This window comes from Notothenia rossii, assembly GCF_949606895.1.
Source record: "Notothenia rossii genome assembly, chromosome: 6".
In the NCBI taxonomy this organism is placed as follows: domain Eukaryota; kingdom Metazoa; phylum Chordata; class Actinopteri; order Perciformes; family Nototheniidae; genus Notothenia; species Notothenia rossii.
In genome coordinates, this window is record NC_136909.1 from 71,377,339 (window position 1) to 71,399,729 (window position 22,391).

At 39.1% G+C, this 22,391-nt stretch overlaps 1 protein-coding gene across 5 annotated transcripts in view; it reads right to left on the reverse strand.

Moving 5' to 3' along the window:
- Window positions 1-19,457, reverse strand: part of adgrb3 (adhesion G protein-coupled receptor B3) — a 105,560-nt gene extending 86,103 nt beyond the window's left edge. For 2 of the 5 annotated variants that reach the window (XM_079689685.1, XM_079689687.1), the window contains exons 1-2: window positions 18,920-19,456; window positions 16,496-17,264 (exon numbers count right to left, since the gene is read on the reverse strand). In XM_079689685.1, coding sequence (XP_079545811.1) covers window positions 16,496-17,249 — 754 coding nt within the window. In that variant the 5' untranslated portion in view covers window positions 17,250-17,264; window positions 18,920-19,456. Of the gene's footprint in view, window positions 1-16,495; window positions 17,265-18,919 lie in introns of all 5 variants that reach the window. The other 3 variants (XM_079689684.1, XM_079689683.1, XM_079689686.1) reach the window with 2 other exon arrangements.
- Between the last annotated feature and the right edge of the window lie 2,934 nt (window positions 19,458-22,391).

The window sequence follows — 22,391 nt, forward strand, 5'->3', positions numbered from 1 at the left end:
TGTTTACTCTCTGTCAAAGCCAACACTGACATTATCTTATGGGCGGTATTTATTTGTTCTTGCCAGTCCGAGGTCCTGAATAATTAAATGGGATCAGCGTGCTCCTCTTTTTGTTAAGCGAGGAGGTATTCTGACAGTCCCTGTTTGACAGGCTTTGCCCTACCCCAGGACGTGAGGGGCCTCCTAAACAAAGCCTTGGCTATGCGCATAAGAAGCAGGGAGACACTGTCTAGACCAAATACCTCTTTCACACCGAGTTCACCAATGCCGTTCTGTCCTGAAAGGCAGAGTCGGGTAGAAATCTCATTGCTTGCTTTAGATTCATTTGTCTGGCTGGCTCTGATGGCTTCAGTCCATCTGGGAATTCAGTCCGGCTTGGAGTTACACACCTGACATGCTGCAAGAATGGACACAAACCAACAGTCCCTCTGAGATCAAATTTGATTTTTTTCACTGTTAATGTCAAAAAAATGCGGCGAGGCCAATAAATCAATGCTTTTGTCAGACGAACATAAGACGAAATTGATGGAGGGCATTTGTAGGACATGCACAAATAAAGTACTGGCCAAACATCCAAATATGCTCTCCCCTAAAGGCCAGAAAAAAGTGTGATTTTCTGTGTGGACAAGTGTAGCTTTAGGGCAGGAAGTATACACAGACATTTGTTCAGCTTGTTTTGTTCTGTTGGAGAGTAACCCACATGAGAGCTCTCTTATCAGTTTCATGACATGGTTAGGAAATTACAAATTGAACCAAAAACAACAAAAACCCTTTTGCACACGGTGACGGTGAGACAGCAACACACACTTACAGTAGTTGAAGTAGATTGTAGCTCAGAGGAGGATTTCTGAGGCCCCATTTGGCAAATCAGTGAGGTACTAATTATAAAACAAATCTATGATTATACATTTTTTAGCATTTTGTATAATTTTACTTTTGTCCTTCCAACTAAATCCATCCAAGACAATGCATCACCTCTGTTATTGTAATAAACCATCAGCCAATATTTTTTTCCGGAGTTGCCTTAATTCCCAGCAGAGCCAAAATGGTTGAATGCAATGTTGTTAATGTGGTGTATTACATTTTAAACCATTACCTTCACCAGTTGACTGCCAGGTCTGCAATTTTCGACATTCGACAATATCACTGCTTTGATAATGATCCGAACCAATACCATCCATACTTCTACTTGCCTGCTTTGTCAAAATAACTCCTGGCTTAATATCTGAATCGTCAAATACATTTGCAAGTGGTTTGCTGAGCTCAGCAGCCCCCAAAGGAACATCACTGAAGTAATTTAATCACTGCATTACCTCAGCAAGTGCAATCAATAGAGAAGCGAGTGAAGGGAAAACCCGATCCATGGAGGCTATTGTGGCCTATATCGGACTTTTATCACATTACATTCTTTCAAACTCAAAATGTAAAATTGTAGATTATTTCATTCATCAAAGTCTCTTTTCACTATGTTTGCCTCTGTGCTTGAACATGCACGCATACACCCACATCTATTTGCAATAAATAATGCATTGCTCTGAGACCACCATATCTAAAATGTAGGGCTGCACTAATGGTTTTTATCAAGTCTATCTTCGTCATAGTCTTTTTATTCTATAGGGTTTCAGGCCCTTTAAATATTATGTTTATCCTGATCAATCTTGCATATCTGTTTCTTCCTCTTACCGGCATTGGTGCTGTAGGAATACACCCACCAATAATCTGTAACTCATTAACATCTGTTGTCCACTTTTTACTGCTGTGCCAGCAACAAATGTCACGGCTAATTTCTTTAAGAAAGATTTCCAATCAGCTTTCTGTAAGATGTGCAGATTATTAAGTGCACAGCAGAGTGGAGGGTAGAGTCTGTAATGGGAAACAGAGGGTGAAATTCCCATGATGGACTAAACAGTAAGGGCTCATGGATTGAGACGTACCATAGAAGGGACAAGAAGACATAGAGACTTCATAACATGCCCCTGTGATAAGCGCTGACATGAAGATGAGCAATCTCTGCATCCACTCACTGACCCTGACCTATGAGTCTTATTGTACTGTAATGCCACAGTCTGCTCAGGACACAGATAACAAAATCAACATCTTCAGTCACTATTCTTTATTGGTCTCTTGGGTCAAAGATAGGAGACAACACTGACCTTAACTCTGTCGATTACTCTTTCTTTACAGTTGCAAAGCTAAGGCGAAGTCTGTAATCTTCAAAGTGAAAGTAGAAAACAAAAGGCAACGCAATACGCCTCTGCGTTAGTAAGAAAATATATTCAGGCTTTAGCGCCTATCTGGAGCGACTCGAACGCTGCATCTCTTGACACCCACAAAGAACAACGTTTGCAAAATCCTTTGATTTTTTTCTCCCAAGCAATTCAGTATGTGTGCGTTCACTCTGCCAAATGGCAAAGTATTCTCTCACTCTCACAGCTAATCCTGTTCTTTCGCCCCGTTCCTCTAATTGTCACCTCACATCAGAGAAGAAAGCTGCAATTATTGCACTTCACTAACTGTTGAGACAACATCACAACAGTTGGGCTTTTGGACACCGCTGAGCTGATGGTTAGGCAAGATGGTCTGAGGAGCAGAGCTCTTTAACTGGAGGATCTCAAAGCTCCAACGCACCTCCTAAATGATAGCTTTCGTTCGCTGCGTGAAAGTGCTGGAGGGTATACACATTTTCATATAAATGTGCCCATTGAACGGTAAATCCACAGAGCGGGTCCAGGTGTTTGCGCCTAAAGAAACCTGAAATGCCTCTATTATCGCTGAGTAGCCCTGCAGCAGCACTAACTGTAATGTCACACATCTTTTGGGCTTATGGTTATACACGCTATAAAAGTAAATGGGCACTTTGTTGTAAAAATGGCCCTTTTGTTTGTAATGTATGTTTCCAACGGAAAATGATACATACATTGAATTATATTGTTTAAGGGAATGCATGATACCCATCATTTAAAACATATTGCTGATTGATGGGAAATACAGATATCTATTCATATAAATAGTCACTAAGGCTGAAAGTTAAGTAGGGTTAGGGATAGCTTAACCCTGATTTCATAGAGCATTTTAATATAGAGCAATCTTTCCTCAGTTTGTGTTGACATAAATAAGCTTTGTCAAATAAGTTGCTTTGCCAATCCGTCCACAATTATGGCTTATAATGGGACTAATCATGTTGGTTGCTCATGCATCTAAGGACTTTGGCTTCTATTGGGAATTTTGCTTTATTTTTTAAATCGGGTTGAAGAAGTCAGGTCAAACCCCTGCTAGACATAAACAGCACCACTAATGTACATGTACACCAGCAAGTACCACCCCTCAATCTTTCCCTCAATCACATTTTCTACATGACATGTTGAAATATACCCGAAAACAAAAACTGAGAATTAGTTCACAATACGACCCAAAGCATATAAACAAAAGATTATTTTGGCAAGGGAGTTTTAAATGGAAGCGTTGGAGGTTTGCCTCGAGGAAAATTGAATTTGTGTTCCGCTCTGTTTTCTATGTAGCAAGGCTTAACGACATTCGGTACTATATGATATTTGTTATGGCCTGACATGGGCTGAAAGAGTTTATGTTCATATTGTCTTCCTACATCCCTAGATCTAAATGTACACTTTGAGTTGTACAATAAGTCTGTTATTCTCATAAAAAGCCTTCTGCAAAGTCAATTTGCGCTTCAAACATATTTTGACATAACTGCAGGGTCACCTTTATATTCACCGTAGAGGCAGCTTTTGCTTTATTATGAGCGCGCTGGTATGTGTACGGAAACTGTGGAACAGTTTGAAAATGATTAAAGAGACTCTACAGTACGACACCACTGACTCTGAATGCATTATCCATTTGCAGTAATAGTTTCCATGGATACTGGTGTTCTTTGATATATTTGCACACACACATTTAGACACACTCTTGTAATAACAAAAGACAGAAAATATTATACAGTCAAAAAAGATGTAGATTAAGCTTTTGAGAGCAACTTAATAAAATAACCAATTGTATTCTACATGAAAACGAATGAAGTCATTTATTAATAAAGCTAGGATAAAACCAAATGAAACTTGAATGCTTTTTATATTACTGTATTATTTTACGATACAAATGTAATATTTGTAAAGTCTGTCACTTGCACAATTATGAACGTGAGTTGAATGTTAAAGTGGGCACAACGGCATAGTACAAGTAGAGACGATGGCAAGGTAATTTTAATGCACAGTCAAAATGAACTAGAATTGCAAGAGTTGTTTATGATTAGTGACAGAAACCATATCCTGGTCAGCGGCGAGCTAACAATCACAGTGATTATTTTCTACATTATCACTTCAGTGCCAGTTGCTCTATATTCATTAGCTTGATAAAATACGCATACACACAGCAGCTGTGTTCATGACCTCTTTTTTCATAGATGCGTTACAAAGAGACAGAATCAAAGGGTTGTAAAACTGCCTCAGACATAGAAATGATCTATTAATGTTTCCTTTGCAAACAAAGGTGCCTTTGAATGCACCAAATGAAAGACTAAACAGACAACAGAAGTGCACACAGTATTTATCACGCAGCCATAATTGATTTGCTTCAAACTGTGAGTGGCAGAAACTACCCAGGAGACAGCAAAAACTGTGGATGTCGAAAATAATCTAAGATCATACAAAAATTATGCTTTGATTTTTCCAAGAGATGATCAAAAAGAGTGCATATTAAAAAAAAAATCATATTAATATGTATATATATTCAACAAAAATATTAATAATAATAATAAATCATATGTAATGTCATTAAACATACTGATAATGTTTGTAGGAGTAAAACATGCTAGAAGGTTTTAATATTCAATATAAATGCTGTAATGGTGAAAGTTAATGTACTATTAGTTCTTTATCCCTTCAAACGCCTTACTGTATATGCTTTTGTTCATCGTCTGCTCGCATGTATTAATACCCTTTTTGAATAATGCTGGGATTTGTCTAAGGAAAACATTGTTTAAAACAATATGTTCCCTTGTACTTTACATAGTATGGATGACATTTGCAGAACATTTACAATTTCTGCTGCTCTTTATATGTCAGCTTTGCCTTGCCCCACGTCATAGTTGAAATTCAAATAACCAGCAGACAGTGCAGAGATGACATGGTGCAGACTAAGGCCACAGCAGGGCTTCAGTTACCAGTAATGAACACTTTGCCTCACACTGAGATGGACCTCTCCATCATTGAGGGAGGACTGCTGATCCTTGCTCTGCTGGGTTGACCTCTTGCAGTCATACATTGATACATTCAAACTGTAATAAAGAACAAACTCTGTCAGCTGTGAAAGCCTCAATCCGGAGGTGTGAAAAAAAAGATCATCGCTATATATTCAAGCTTTTGGGTCATTTTTTTTTTTTTTCATTTGCATGTTCCATATAAGGAATGCAATTACAGAACACCTCTGTCAAATGGTAAAGGTAAAACGTTATGCCATCAGAGGTCGATCATGCTCTGTTGCTCCTGTAATGGCCTCTCACAGGGATGTCACAATGTACTGAACGCACCCTCAGGACACCTTTACATCACTGCAGCAAAGGGAGAACATTAACCAGTCAGCAGAAAAATGTACAACTGTTGTCACTGTTTATGAATTATCACGAAGAAATGATTTGTGTTTCACAGTAGAAAGCTTGAAATACTCAGTGTGAGCCTCTTGTTTTTATCAGAAGCTCTGAGACATAATACAGTGATTTCAGATGTGGGCGATGTTTTTGTACAACTTCATGTCATGTTTGCCTTTATTTCTCAAGTACATTGTAGCCTGTTTTTTGTACTTAAACAAAAACAACAATCTAGCAGCGTCTGAGGAAAAACAAAAAGCTTTTACGGAGGTTCTGCTAAAACAGTGCAGGTCTAGGAAGTCCAGACTATAGCTGTGGTATTGATCCAGTAATCCAAAGCCATCTCCCAAGTGCTTCTGATTTATCTGTCATATGTTATTATGGCCCCTGTGCTCTGAAGCTCTTTCTCTTTAATACGATGCTGCATAGGGCATCTAACCATCTGATCTGTGTCTGTATTAGCTGAATGGATAGAACTCTCTTCAGTAGACCTTCTCGAAATGTGATTGAGTGGGATTTTCTCATTATACGGTTTAAAGAGATCTTGGACTGATACGGCATTTAAACTTCAAGGACACTGTGAATAAATAAATACATATTATATAAAGTAAGAGGATGTTTTTGAAACTTGAATCCTCAAATAGAGAAATAACATGTTTCTAAGTCATTTGGCAGAAATAGTTGTTCATCATTTGGGTACTTTGGAGATCCAAAAGAGAATCTTGGAAAACAAGGAAAACTGCCCTCTCGGGTCAAATGAGAGCAGAGGTTTTTTTTTTTGTTGCAGTTGAAAAGGAGCAGTTATCTCAAAAATAGAGCAAAAGAGGAAGATGCCAGTTAACCACAGCAATCTTTTCCCAACCTACAAAGTCGTTTTTTTGTTTCCGACACATAACTTCAACTGTCATTTTTAGCTATGCTAGCAGTGTGGCTCTGTTGGCAAATATCTCATTGGATTAACATGGAATTCTTGGTTTTGAGTGAATTATATCAAAAAAGTAACAGGCTGGAATAATTTGACATTTGTTACAGATATTCAAGGTCTATAGAGAATGGATTACAAATGACTTGTGTGATCCCTTGGCTTTTCATCTGTCCCATTTGAAAATATCTGACATTCCCATCAGCCCAGCTATGCTTCATTTGAAGATATACAGTAAATGAGAAATGATAGCACGCTACCAGGCTTTACTAAGAAGGTAACTTGGTAAGCATGACCTGCAAATATCAGCATGGCCATTTTTAGGGTTACCATTTAGTGCAAAGCCTGAGTACAGCCGCTAGCAGGGCTGCAGACTCTCATGAGCACAATCATCCCTTAAACTGATTCAAGGACTTTTAATTGCCTATGGTTATGACCAAATATTGTAAGATGAGATGGGAACGTCATGGCATGGGTAGGCCCTGACAACCACGGCGGGAATACCAAAGACAGCTGATAAAAGCTTTCTGGCAAAAAGACCATACCCAGACAGCTGTAAGATCCAATTTGTTTCTGATATCCAATTTAAAGATGAACTGTCCACACTGCTATTTGTGAGAGATTGATTAGGAATTGTATGTTCAGTCATTGTTAACCCATCTGCACTGGTTGCTATAGTAAGGGCTTAGTAGTGTGTAGCTATGTTAAGTGGCTGGCCGTAGTCAGACCAGCCTTCAGCAGACTAAAGCAATATCCAGTAGAGATGAAGAACCCCACCAAGGCAACAGATCACATCAGTGACAAGTGACTATTCTATAAAATAAGTAAAGGGTGCCTATGGTACACTTGGAGTTTCCTGATCCTGACAAATTAGTCTCAGGAGGACAGTTTTATGTCTTTATTGAATAATCTGGAATAAAGAAAAACATACGTGAGTTGAGTTAAATGCACCTCCATTAAACTGCACTTGATCTGTAATAGATGGTTATATTTGACACAATATGTAGATTATATCGTTTCAGTTTTTCTTCTTAATTCCATGTGGAATATGTACATAGGACAGGATATTACTATGTGACACTCATTATGTAAGTGTGTATGTTGCCCTAGATCATGTAAGTTTAAAGGCAGCATCCATTAAAGCTACATGAAGACACTGTGCAGAGGGGCTGCCACTGAGAAAAGCCCCATGAGAGTAAAACAGGATTTTGCCTCCACTTTACCACATAGACCGTATCTCTGAGCGACAGACTCATTTGCCAGGTTTGTGGGTGGATGTTTATGCAAATGCCTCTCCTCTGTGGGCTGAAATAGCCATCCAATGACAGGCCAAAACTAACTGCGTTGAAATGCAGGAACATGCTACTGAGAGGCTGAACGCAGCGCATAATTTACATTTACATATCTGGCACCGCATAACAAGGGCTTTATAACATTTACAACATTAAGCAAGCCCACACAAAAGTTTGAATATATGATGTTTTTAGCCTATTTCCAAAGTGACAATAAATGTTCTAGACATCTGACAGTGTTTATCCACCCATAAGAGCTTCAAAGACTCGCCCTCGCTTCAGAACTGTGGAGCAAAGCTGTAACTCGTGTGAATGTTCATGTTTTCTTAAAAGGATGAATATCCCTCTTGCTGAGCCCACTCTGAAGGATTTTGTTTTCCAAATGAATGTGTCACATGAGAATCACTTTTGTACTTGTCCAATTGTATTTTTTACAAAGAGACGAATAGCTGCAAAGATACCAAACCTTCATTTCACAGTCAGTTCTGGTTTGATACAATGGACCCATGGTGTTCCCTCTTTTCTCCTGAATGAGACTGCAGGAATATTTTTCATGGCAGAAAATCAGATATGATGGTTACTACTGAATTATGCATATGATGGCAGTGAACAAATCTAATTTGTATAATAGGAAGATGAGACACTCTTCTTCATCTACAGAGACTCATTACGTGTAGTGTTTGCATTCCTATAGAAACGCTTTTTGAAGTCAAAGGAAACAAGAGCACAACGATGGCTGCTCCTTTGATTTACAAGGTTCACTTATCTTTAACTCATACATAATTTGATTGCAAAATAGGGACTGGGTGCTCTGATGTCAAAGCAAGACATGCAATTACACATGGAAATGTTTCATGATAAGTACACTTTGCTTTTGTAGGGATGAAACATTATCATACTGTCTTGACAAAGACCATCATGGAAAAGTATATGCAGCACCCGTGTGCTACATATTTAGCTATAGGATAACACGCTTTACATAAGACTTAAACATTGCAAATTATTTATTACGCCAAGCATTTTCTTTTTGCATTGAATCTCACAAGACCACATGTAATAAGTATGTTTCAGATGTAAAAGTAAATAATGTATAAGTATGCACAGTGAGAGACAATTTGAATTAAAAAGATGATATACTCAAATACAAATTCACTTTTCTTTTGTAATGTTGAACCTTTAAACTGTGTGTCGAACCAGCCTCATTTCAACACTTTTATCTACAATCATTGGCAGTTAAGGTTTTTTGCTTTGTGTTCTTTTTATTGAATGGTAAAAGCTGAAGGATTGAGTGTTAAACAGGGGAATCTGCTGCATTGTTCAGGAGGAACTCTTGAATAGTTGTGGGAGCTGTTGCAGCGCACATATACTGGCTCACAAATCTGCCTTCATAAACATGCACATAGGTGGAGTATCCACGCTGATAAACCCGTCACGCATACTTCCTCATTGCTTAAGCAGGATTTTACTGGTGACGCTCCACAATTTAGAAGAGGAGTGGCTGCTTCACATCAGAGAATTAGATACTATATTACGTAACCCATTACTCTGATTACGATGTCAACTGTAATATGACGTTATTATGGGCAACAACTGCTTTTCGCCGGTTTTACTACAATTGTATTTATTGTAAACAGTAGAGTTAAAGAGGTGGATTTGTCACCAACATGACACAGCAGAAACGATGGAGGTGCACTTGTGGTTGATGCACTGGTTGGACCTTTCTGGGTATTTTAAAGGCACTTTGCTGTGATATTTCATTTCAACTGAAAGGCTATAATGCTATTAATGAATTAATCAAGTACTTTAAGAAGACGTCTAAGGTACTTTACTTAAATCCATTTAATCTGACTTTGTAGTTCAGAAAGCAAATTGCACTTTTTACCTTTACTGCAATTATTGTATATATTCAATAACAATAATTACTACATATAGTTATTTTTGGAATAATGTTTTACGCAATGTATAATAACTAATGGTATAACACTCACAGGAGCCATTTATTTCTGAATTGTTGAGTTACTTTTTTCAACTTTAACTGAATTAAACTAAAAACAGTTATGGAATTTTCCCTTTTTTAGATTCAGGTGAATACTAAAGTAATTATTTTTGCTTTAAGGCAATGCTACTGTAAGCATTTTAGCAACTTTGGAATATTAAGCTTAAAAGGTTATCATGCAGTGATTTTTCAGTATATGTAGCCAGCAATAATCTTCCTGTGTTATGCTACCTAGAAACCCTGAATCATGTCCACACTTCTCAAAATAGTATTTTAGATTTTCTTCCGGGCGTACTGCATTTCATTACAACACCCTCTCCGCAGTAAAGCTGTGACAACACAAGCCTTTAATTATTCGGTGGCTGTTGCAGTACACAGTCTGGGTATAGTGGATATAGTGGGTCTCACTCTGACTTGTAATTGCCATGCTGCTGAAACACAGCAGCACAAATCCATGTCAAATGAACCACAGTATGCACAGCTAATCACCCCCCCATCCCCACTGCCAGGTTAACATTGTTAGCATCAAAGCTGAAGCTAAATTGAATGAGCAACATACCCAGAATAATTTTCAATTTGAGCCAATGTCTATTGCTACAATATATTGTACTGTACAACCTAAGAACAGAACCAGCTATTCCTCATGCATAAATACATACTCATTTTACACAACCATATGTGCAATTTCTATTTAAATGCAACTTTTGACTTTTTGAAATGTCACAGCTTTAACGTAAAAAAGAAGTAGAGAAATTTGAAAAGCTTTCTTATGGAGACTCCAGCAGTTTTACCTCTCCTAAACATGTTAAGCAGGCTCACTACATATTGTAACACTGAGATGATTTCATCTGAATTACATGTTGTGTCTCGTACTAAGTATTATATCAGCTGCAATAGCGTGATGTGGATTGATCCTATTTGATTGACAGTGAGGCAGATACACAACTGTCATCGATTTTGATTCGAAGTTGCTCAAATGAAAAATGTTTTTGTTCTCTTTGGCGGCATTTATGACATTAGGCGGAAAAAAACGTTATGCAGATCTATTTATGGATGTCACTTCCTAGAGATTGCCACTTGTGATTTTTACCTTTTAATCCTTTCACTTGCTGTGCAAAATTAAGAAACCATGCCAGGCCTCATGTGGTTGGCCATATACTTTATCATATCATAAATACGTAATAGTTGGAAAACAGACTTTTGTGTTTCCAAAGAGCCCATTTGCCTCCATGTGTGACAGTGTAAGTGGTTTTAGCAGAATTTTAAACTTGCAACAGTTTTTGTGGTTTTGTATCACTGCGTTAAATGATTTAGGAGTTACCTCCAAGCCTCATGAATTTTTACACCAAGAAACCGTGTCTTTGGCCATTTGAAGACACAGTTTATATATGTATTTTTGACCATGACTTCCTTCACTTCCATTTCTGAGATCCGGCAGTTAAGTTTTAGTGGAATGTTTGACCTCATTTTTCTTTATATGTTTCTCAAAATTGACTGGAATCGACCAAAAGCTTTGTAGTTGATCGCTGCATGAAACTAATTTGAACGTTCCCCACCCTGCAATGTCCTCAATTTTTTAAGGCAACATGTGTTGACCTTAATTTCTTTCTTTACTATTTCCATCTCAACACAGCTGTATTTTATTACAGAAAAAAAGAACACAGGTAGAGCTACAACACCAGCAATAAAATGCTGTTTCTTAAAAATTCATGGCAACATTATTTACAGTAGGCTCAGAGGGTTTTAGGGAGAATTGGGACATGGGCTATTTAGGATTATTTACTAAAGTTAAAGACAAATAAAGCATGTCTAAGATTAAACAGATTGTGTGCTGTTGAGCTGAGCGCCCTCCTCCACTGAATTGGAACTAAAATGGCCTCCAAGTGTACTGAACAATGGGGGTGAGCATAATGCAGTGTGACTACTGAGTGACTTGACTGAGATCCAAAGTGAATAAAAGACCTCTATGTGAGGCAGCTAGGCTGAGCCGCTGCAGTGCTCAGGACTTTGGCGGGTGACAGTGCATTAGAACGCTTCACACACCTTTCATTTGCCAATAAAATCCTATTGCCATTTGCCACATGGCACACGCTCTGTGCCGTCAGATACCGCAATGATCAAATAAGCATCTGCAACTGCACAAATAAGCATCAGCGTTTATTCTTTGAGTGGATACGTTAGATTTGATGAAAACCTTTGGTAGTTGTTCAATTCCTTTCCCTCTTTGTACGTTCAGTAACGGTTGACTTGAATCCCCCTTGTCAAACAAAGCAAGGATTTTTAGAATATACAGTAACACCAATGTGTCAATTGGTGTTTCTATCAAGAAGAAAACTGAATATGGGGACTCTGTAAATCCGTGATGTCACAGTCAATGCTAACCTTCTTCTTGTACTAACAATGAATTTAGAGGAATTTAGAGGCCTACTTTGTGGACTCATAAAATATTTATTTGAATATTTTGCATGCATATGAGCTCCAGTTCTTTGTAGCATAATCGGGTTTGAAACTAATTATGAAGCCTTATCTCCAGAAAGCATCTAGCTGCCACTGTCACATTTATCATCTTTACCCACGATTACAGTATACGTCAATGACAACACAGAAATGGAAAGTCGGGGCAGAGATGGGTGTAGTTACACAAACTGAAATATCTGATAGAATTTAAATAGGGTTTGAGTGAAAAATAATTGCACATTTTACTTTAAAGGAGCAACATTATTAGAGAACAGAAAGGTGTACTTGACTATAATAGTTTATATTTTTTATTTGTTTTATTTTATTTTAATTGACTCAAATTTCCCTTTCACTTTTTTTAACGCAAAATATCCGAGTTAAAGGTGTGGTATGTAATTTTGGCGAAACTAGCTCGAATGCGCTAGAATTTGAAAATACACAACCAGAAAAAATCTGCCACTTCCTTACAGAGCCCCTCCTCCAATACACATGAATGCGCACATGAGCAATGAGGGCACGAGATCAGTTTGTGCACAGATGGAAGGCTGACAGGCAGGTAGGCAATCCAGTTATTTTAGCCGGGACGTTCTTTTTACAGTACTACGGCTTCCACAGATGACATTTTTTTATGTATTTATTATCAAAGCATTTAATATATTCATTGCTATCTGGATGTTAAGAGCATTCCATGGAATATAACAAAAAGTGTTTCTGAAATAAATTACATACCCCACCTTTAAGTATCTAGCTACATATAGAACATACACTGTTGGAAAATGGTGATATACTGATAATTTATTTATTTATGAGAAATGCATTAAAGTACTTTTTTATACTTTTTTATACTAACAAAAAACTCCCCCCATGATGTCATCCTGGCCCCAGTTTATTAACATTAGATTTCCACTGAGTGGCTTGGTTGAATTGCATTCTATCTTCTACAATTTACTATAAATTATTATAGTTTAATTCTTCAAGACAGCATGAGAAAAACAACAGTGATTCATTGATTAGCAATGGCCAGAAGAGCGCCATCTCCTGGAATGTCAGGTTTAATATGTGTAATCCAAGGTTATGATAGTTGACAGAAATGAATGCCGACGAAAGCTTAAAACTAGAACTGTGTGTTAAAATCACTTTCCATTCATTTTAACACATTTCTATTTGTTATTTAACATTGCAATATAGTTTGGGTTTTAATTGGGTGGTTCTTGGAAATACGGTATTGATTTTGATGTATTTAGTCAATATTTTCACTGCTTTTTTTATTTTAGTTACAATAAGATCCAAGCTCGGAGGGCATGCAACAAAGCTGAGTCCTCCCAAGCCATGACACTCCTCAACCCTGATCCTTGAAAACGTTCAATTTCCAACCAAACTAAAATAAACTGAGACACTTTCCTGCAGCCGAGGACATTCCAGTATGCTGAGCCACAAAACAAGACAATGCGTCATTTGTTGTTTATCTCCTGGAGCCAAGTTCAATTTGTGGATGATTTGAAAATTGCATTGTGAATATGCGGATTTTGAGCTTACATGTAAACACAGGCATCTGCACCGGATTGCACAGGGAAGAGGAATTTAAAAGTCGAATATGTCTGGTTGTAGTTGCTATCTGCAGCCTCTTCATGCATTTGATATATTTTTCAGTATAAATTCAGCAGGGACATTTACATATGTGACAGCTGATAGCTTTTACTTATAAAAAATACAAAACAATTCCCTCTAGCTTGAGTTTATCTGATCATTCATTGGATTAAAAGCCAAAAAGAGCCCGGTCATATCAGCATGGCATCAGAGAGCTAACGTAGACTGTCTCTCATTCACCTTCAGTATCTTAGACAGCAGCCCACTTGACTTGCATGCGTGGGATGTGGGAGGAAAACCACGCAAACACAAAGCACAAAGAAAAGAGAATAAACATCAAATTCAATCTGTTTTGTATCCTTTCGATTCTTTTTTACAATTATATTCCTGAAACGTGTGAATGTGACAAAAATAAGACTGCATAAATGAGTCATCCTAGTAGTGACTAGTAGGTGACTCTTTGGTTTCCAAAATGTCACATATCAAAGAATGAGGTCTTTTCTTTGTCTGCATAATCATCTCAAATAGTTAGGAGCTTTAACCTTTAAAATTATGTTGTCCTCAGGAAAACACTGAAGGGGCATTTCAGTGGCATGGCTGGAGTACACAACCTCTAGCCCTGCTTTTCTTTGATGTGCTCTGAAGCCGTCCTCTACCAGGAACTGAGAAGATCAAAGACAAGCAATTTTATCAAATGGAGCCCTTGTCGACTGTTTGTAATGCTTTATTCTTCATCAGGAACACCCAGTCTGTCGCTGTGATGCCACGGGAGACACAGTGCTCTTTTAAACCCAGTGGTGATCTCCCCGTTATCCAGATGAAAACGGATTTATTCAAACCTCCCATCAACCGGCCCTATAAATAGAAGCTAGTGGAAAATCTTCTGAGGGAAAAAAAAATAAGCTGTGCTCTTAAGCCGTTATTAACATGCTGATAGAAAAAAAATGTCAAATGTTATGTTGGAGCAAAACAAATCTATGGAAATAAGCATAATGCTTCCTAGTCAGTTGTATTTCATTTCAACGTGAGATTCATAAAATGATTAAATAATTCATCAAAAACACCCAGCTGAGTCATACGTTATGATGCTGTTAACTGCAGGGTGAGTTGTAATGCTAGATTGAATTAGAAACTGTATGCATTGTTGCTTAAGGGCTATAGTGAAAGGGTGGGTGCACGGTACTCTGAAAATGAGTTTATCATCTGATTTGATGGAGGCAAGCCCCTTCATAAATCATTTAGAAATATGCAGAGTAACTTGAGTATTTAAAATACCTGTACCTCTTAGTAAAATATTTTTTAGAAAAACATCCTGTACGAATGTCATTCAAGAACCTGTCTAAAAATGTAGTGTAACAGTCAGGAAGAGTCAACCAAACGGCTGAACTCCTAAAATCGATGTTCACATGTTCTTCTTGATTCGAAAACTGCCACCTGTTCTCAAGGGAGCTATTATAGCAACTGTTATTTTGGTGAGAGCCACAAGGGAGATAACTCCATAACATTTCTGCTATCATTATTTTTCCTCCCCAAAATCTAAAGGTTGACTCATTATTTTTGGTTCAGTGTGCCGTGATGAATGCCCCTCCTTTAAGTCTCACGGTGAAATGCACCTCACCTCTGAAGTATGCAGCATATTCCTCTGGGGTTTTTCCTCTGCTATCTGTTAATACGCAAGCAGCTAGGTGTCGAGAGGGGCTCCCTTTGCAATTCAAAGGCCTACACAGTATGTTAACTACAAAACACTCCCCCCTGCTACACTGTGACACTAATGAACAGAATCATTATAACCTTAACATTATCATTTAATATTAAATCTTCATTCAGATGTCTACATATGGATGTCTAGGGGTTTTATGTATGCATAATTATATCTGCAAGCTGGTCTGCTGAAAACATTATTTGTTTTACTCTAAGCACTCGACTTGATGTTAATTATCGCTGAATTCCAACATATAAACACGTTGCATTGCGCTATGGCAACACTGGACAATTAGCATCACTATATAATAGAGCAGCTTCTGAAAATACCACTTCTCTTTTATTTCAAAATATATTTAAATATATCAGATTTGATAAAGCACCAAAATCAATGTTGCATTGCATGAGCAATGTTATCCAACCTGATGCTGCTGCCTCCGTCGCTCCATGTCCCATAAGCCAATAAAACCAATGATGCGTCCATATTGGCAACTGTTGGTCTTTGTAAAGATGACAACTGACATAAATGTATAACACATTAAAAATTGTGTATTTAGATTTGCAGCCATTTTAACTCTGTACTAATGTGTAGAAAAAACAGCCATTTTAAATTCACAACAATGATAGTGCATTTTGAACTCAGTCCAACCAAAGAAAAGACGCCCTGTTGGTGGTTTGATTTGTGCTGCTGTGGTCATTACTACACCCAACTCCTCTGGCAGCTTTGTTTTTGAAGTTGACACATTTCTGAGCCAACTGCAGTCTAAAGGTCTATGTGTGCTCTTTGTTTCATGGGCCATCACACTTCAAACATGCAATAAGGGCAGAGAAGGGAGTGATTGACGTGCACATTTGACATGATTACTATCTCGTCTATGCATACAGTAGTCCATTAAGTCTACATCTATTTCACCATTAGGGGAAAATGAGTGGATACTCACCTTCTTTAGGAGGACGCTTCACTTCTGCACTCAGATTGCAGACCTGCCCAGCTTCTAGTTGAGGTGACAAGCAACCCTCCGTTTGTGGATTTAAAGGTAAAACCACGTTGTTGAGCATGAGCACGCTCTCTGATTCTCCATCGCCTAAATGCTGAGGACATGTGCATTTTGTGTACACAATCCCACATGTCTCCACTGTCCCTTTCTCTAACTTCAGGCAGTTTTCCAGCCACGTACAAAGCACTTGACAGCCAAACTGGCTGGGGCTTGCCTTATTCAAGACCAAAAACTCCACATTGGATTTCTCCTCCTCATCCAGCTTCTGTGTTGTCAATCCGTTGTAATCATATGGGAAAACTCTCCGTATTTGAGCGAAATTCTTGTCGTACAGCAAAAATACATATATATTCTTTGAATCGCACAGGTACACTATAGATTCGTTGACTTTCAGCAACTCGTTGATCTTTTCGTGCGAGTAATGGTCAAACTGATAAGCTAGCAAAGAATATTCAGAGCAGCCCAAGTCTCGCTTGTATAGCTTCAGGTAGATGCTGTATTTGGTAGGGTCTGGGTTCTCCAGCGTCCATGTACAGTTTGTGTAGTTCTTAGGAAACATTTCAGTCACCGAATATGATCCATAGATGACCCCCTTGACCAGAGTGGAACACCAATAATCTTGGGCACCAGTTAATCCAAACATAACCAGAAGATAGGTGGAAAATATATAAATCAACAGGTTTCGAACAGCCTTCATCCTATGTCATTTGGCCTGCAAAGAGAGATGGAGAGTGTCACACAAGAGAATGTTTGAACCAGAGGACGTGAAGCACATCAATCACACTTGAGAGATCATCTGTCAAGTCTCATTGATGTGCTTCACACACTTCTTATCACGCCCTATCATGAAAATGGAAGGGGGGGGGGGGGGACGTTAACCTCAGCAACATGTCTTTTGCATCTCCATCCTGCCTCCCTCTTTACTGTACTTTGTGCAAACATTGCCACCTTGTGGTTGCTTTGGTCGTGATTTATTAAGTTATTTATTTATTTTGGGGGGGGGTTGTTGGGGCTGGGTGCAATAATGTGAGTCATTTAGACGTTATTAATTGGGTCGTATTTGGTATGGCACAATCCCTGGAGATATTCAAATAAAGCTCTTTAAATTATCTGACATCAACAAGATAAACTGTGAAAGAGGTATCCAAAGTCACAGTGCCGTACTCACGAGCTGTGGGATGCAACTGCTAATTTTTACGCATGCAGTAACCAAGATCTCTTTCAAATCAAGCTGTTTTCTTGGTTATTTAGCCTGTTTCCTCACACGACAGTTAGATAATGTGAGGAACACACATGCATAGAAAGGAAAATAAAAATCTTTCTGCGATTGCCTGGTCATCATGGCTTTTCTTGTCTTCTGTGCGCTTTCGGTCCGACCTGCATGTCTCCGAAAATTCAAGGCTTGACATGTTTGACAATGCAATTTGATAAAGAGCCAGTGTGTGTGTGAATGTGTGGTGTGTGCCTCTGTGTGTGTTTGCGTGCGCGTTTAAGTGCGTTTGTTGGGGGAGAGAAGGAGGTAGGAAGAGAATGCAATGCGATGTCCTGATTGCTTTAATCCTACAGGCAATGCAGCTGTGAGCAGTGTCACAGCAGAACGTGCGCGTGTGTCTCAAAGTGTGTGTGTGTGTGTGTGTGTGTGTGTGTGTGTGTGTGTGTGTGTGTGTGTGTGTGTGTGTGTGTGTGTGTGTGTGTGTGTGTGTGTGTGTGTGTGTGTGTGTGTGTGTGTGTGTGTGTGTGTGTGTGTGTGTGTGTGGGCGTTGAAACACGAAGTAGGCTATAGATACGAGAGTCCAACGAATATCGCACTGATTGTGTGTCTCTAACTTATTTTTTATTTTTTATAAATGATAAAACCTGCCCAGCAGACCACATTAGGATAATATGAGTTACATAAGGATTTGTAGCAGCAGTGTTTAGTGAAATCAGCTTTTAGTCGCGATTAATCCATATGATTCCGCAAGATTCATTGCCAAGGCTACGCAACACAAAAACAAATCAGTATTCTGGAGACGAGTGATCGGTCGTCAAGAGACGCTGATTTTATTGCCGGGCTTCTATGAGCAATTCGGTCTCGAGAGGACATCTGAATATAGAGACACGGGCTGCATCTCATGCAGTGTCAGTTCGACGCACGGCGCTTTAAAGTGATTTTTGCCTCTCAGGAGAGAGATCAGCTCTTAAAAAATCAGCTGTTAAGCACCCTGGACTAATGTGAGCGGATGAAAGGTCCAAAGCCATCATGTTGAATAGACTGGGCACGTATTAAACATGGGGAGACTAAACTTTAAACTGAGGGATGACATGACAAATGATCTTTTTCCATGCAATGTTAACAAATTGTAATAAAGACGATAGAAATCTTACCTTACACTGCGGAAGCTATGGCTATTTTTCCAACATACTTGACCACATCCTTTATAAATAAATTCTGCAGCCCTCCAGTGAATCAGTACTCCCCATTCCCGACAGCACTAAGTCCGGCGCAACAAGATGGTTCAATGGATGAAAATAAAATGCGTTACACTCCGGTCTGCCCGTTCATATCCCCCCCGTCTTCTTCTTCTTCTTCTGGGTTTTTCCCATCAAAACGGAGCGCAACAACGCACGACAGCCACCGAGAAAGAGAGAGAGGCAGAGAGAGAGAGACCGAGAGAGACACAGAGAGAAATAAATTCTTGGAGTGATACAAATAATAGAGGCAATTCTTACAGTATTACCATAAATAAATTCGCCACACTCCACGTCTCTATTCCAATGTGTTTTCTCCAGCAAATCGCGCAAACCCCCCCTCTGAAAAAAAACAAGGGGGTGAAAAAAAAAGATCCGTAGTGGGTGGATGTGAGATGTTGGGGGGCCAGTGAGTTACAACAGAGAGAGAAATAGACGCGCTTTGCTTGGTGCTTGCAGAGCTCCAGGAGCAGGCTGCAATATCACGTCACACACTCAGCCGCTAAGATAAAGCACGTACGTACGCTTCTTACTGCCGCTGCGTCTGGCACCACCAATACTTTCTTCCCTGCCCTCCTCCTTCCTTTTTTTTTATTCTCTTGTATGCCTCCCCTTAATTCGAGTCAAAAGGGTTTCCCCCCTGAACTGGACCCTCTCAGTTGTGCACAGACAACGCCTCGCTTTGCTGCTGCAGCCTAACCAAAACAGGAATATTTCATGGACTTTTATTTACTTTTTTTAGGGGGGAAAGGGGAATGCATGAGAAAAACATGAGGTAAATCCTGCGCGCATGTATCAGTGGGACCTGAAGCTCGCTGGTGTATTTGGTAATTTTTCCATTCTCTCCTGATGGGTGACAGCCGCTGTTGTTTTGATTTCTTCACTGCTCAGTGGTGTATTAGCCTGCTGCTCGCCTGCCTGTGTGCCGCCTGCACGCTGCTGGAAGAACAAATGCTTATGGGGCAACTTGTGCTCTCTTTGGAAAGTTTAATCTCCTTACAGGTGCAGCTCAAACCTGCTGTGTTCTTTCCATCCCATTTCTCTTCTTAGACATCAGGAGAATACTTAAGTGTGTAGCCTTCAGTATAATCAAGGTAAGAATAAGATGTATTCATGATGACCTCCTAATTAAATGAACAAACTCTTAACTGTAATCTAATAGCCCTTTCTACTTATTCTAAAAACTCTACCCTGACTTTCTGAGAGACATGCTGAGATTCAACAATCAACAGTCAGTTAAATCCAATTCAAGCTCCAGGCTTCAGTAGTTGGTCACTGACAATGCGGCATCAATGACTCTGCAATAGCCTCCTTTGCGTAAATACATTGGTAGAATGGGACTATAATGGACTTTGATACAGAGTTAGAGTCATCTGAATCGCCTGCTAATCAACCTCCAATTGAAGATGGAGGGAGGGTCTTGTTGGGTCTTTTCAACAGATGCACAATAAAGCATCAGATTAAGAATTTAATCAATTAAATAATAAAGGAACGTGCAAACATTCCCAAATACAAATGTTGGAGCTCAGTTAATTTGCATTTTTTCGATTGCTTTGCATATGGAAAAAGGAGACATTCAATTGGTCAGTGCAGATATAACTTATTGTTTTTCCACATTCCTTTCCCCCTTTTTTATGGAGGGTTGGTCAGCTGTTCTAAACATTCTGCTATGCACAGTTAACTCTCATTAGCCTGGCCGTCTTTTTTTTAGGCCTTGACTGAACGCGTTCCATCTGAGCAGATGCTGCATGAAGAGCCTCTTTGTTTATTTATTTCCAGGAAGTTTCAGTCTGAAGTGTTTGTAAGCCAGCCTCTCCAAAGAATGCTCCAGAACTGAGAGTATCAGCCACCACATTGTGAGAATCTGAAGGAACTTGTTTATATCCCTGACGTCCTGTCCCAAGCAGCGTTTACAACACTGTTAATCTGTTGCCAAACTTATAAAGGAGATTGGAGTCATTCAGCACAGTTGGTTGCCGTGGCCGGTGACTGCAGCAGCTTTCTAATTTGAGTCTTCCCGAGGCAGTCAGTGGAACATCAGGGGTGACCTCAAGCCAGCCACTCTTTCCACGGCCATAATGAAGACTTTGGCGTTTAGGGAGCTTTTGGCTGACTAAGCTAAGAGGTTGAAGAAATTCATGCAAAGCCTTATTGAACACTGAAAAGACAATAAGTGTCTCTCCACTGACTCATGGGGAGGCCAATTGCCAAGCTTCAGGAAAGCTGCCATCACTCTCCCCTGCAAAGATGATTCAAGAGTCCAAATGGCACCCTGCACGTTAGGTGATTTAGCAACCTGGAGGAAAAATGAACTTCATGACAAAACATGGTTCCATGTAGTTAGAGATGAATGAGTAAAGTAATGGCATGGCTAAGAGGTCGAATATACTGTGGAATGGTGTACAATGTGAATGTGAACTATGTATTCCTTGCAATGGTTTGACATTCATTCAAAACGAATAAATAAACACAACATAAATGACATCATGTGGTCTGTAGCGTGATTTTAAAATTGTACGTTAGAAACAATGCATTATTTTCCTATAGTCCAAGCCAAATGACTATCATATGGCTATACAGTAAGTACAAAATATTGAATAGCTGGGGAAGGACAACATGTATTAACATATATAAACATTCATAAATCCCTTTGGATTTTATGAAAAATCTTGATATTGCATTCAGTTAGCCCTTACTAGCTCACACATCAGATCAGTTATCCCCTGCTAGATCTCGAAAACCTTTGTGATATTTCTCAACCAATAGCAGTTTCAGAATCCGTCACATTATTCTGTCAACTCAAGAATCTGTTTGAGCACATGGATTTTGAATTATTCATGACCTGGCATAAAGAATAGCCCTATTATCACCTGCTCCTGTTTGAGTGACTAAGCATGCACTTGTGTGTGTGTGTTCGGTACGTGTGTGTTTACGAATAGAAAGTCTGTTTGATATAATGGCTACATTTATGTCCATTACAAAATCTCATACGATAAACATCACTCTATCGATCATGTGGTAAACATCGTTTATTGATGTAGACCACCCATTATGAATCAATATAGCATGACTGCTTTAGGTATATATAAACTATTACTCTCATAAAACAATTATGGCTTTTCTGTAGCTACCAGTGCATACAGACACACAGACTCACACTCACTCCCACAATTCTCCAGACACCGGTGAAATGTATTCAGACTTTCAGCCCAACTCCATCACCATCAGGTAGTCCATATGTTACATTTGTCTGAGCACAGTGATAATGGGCTTCTCTCCCTGTAGGAATCTCAGCTGGATGACTTATGGTTAAACCCCAAATGAGGGTGTCTGAAAGAAGTTTTTCTTGGAGTGCTGTATACTGTTGTGTATCCACCTGTGCTGTTGT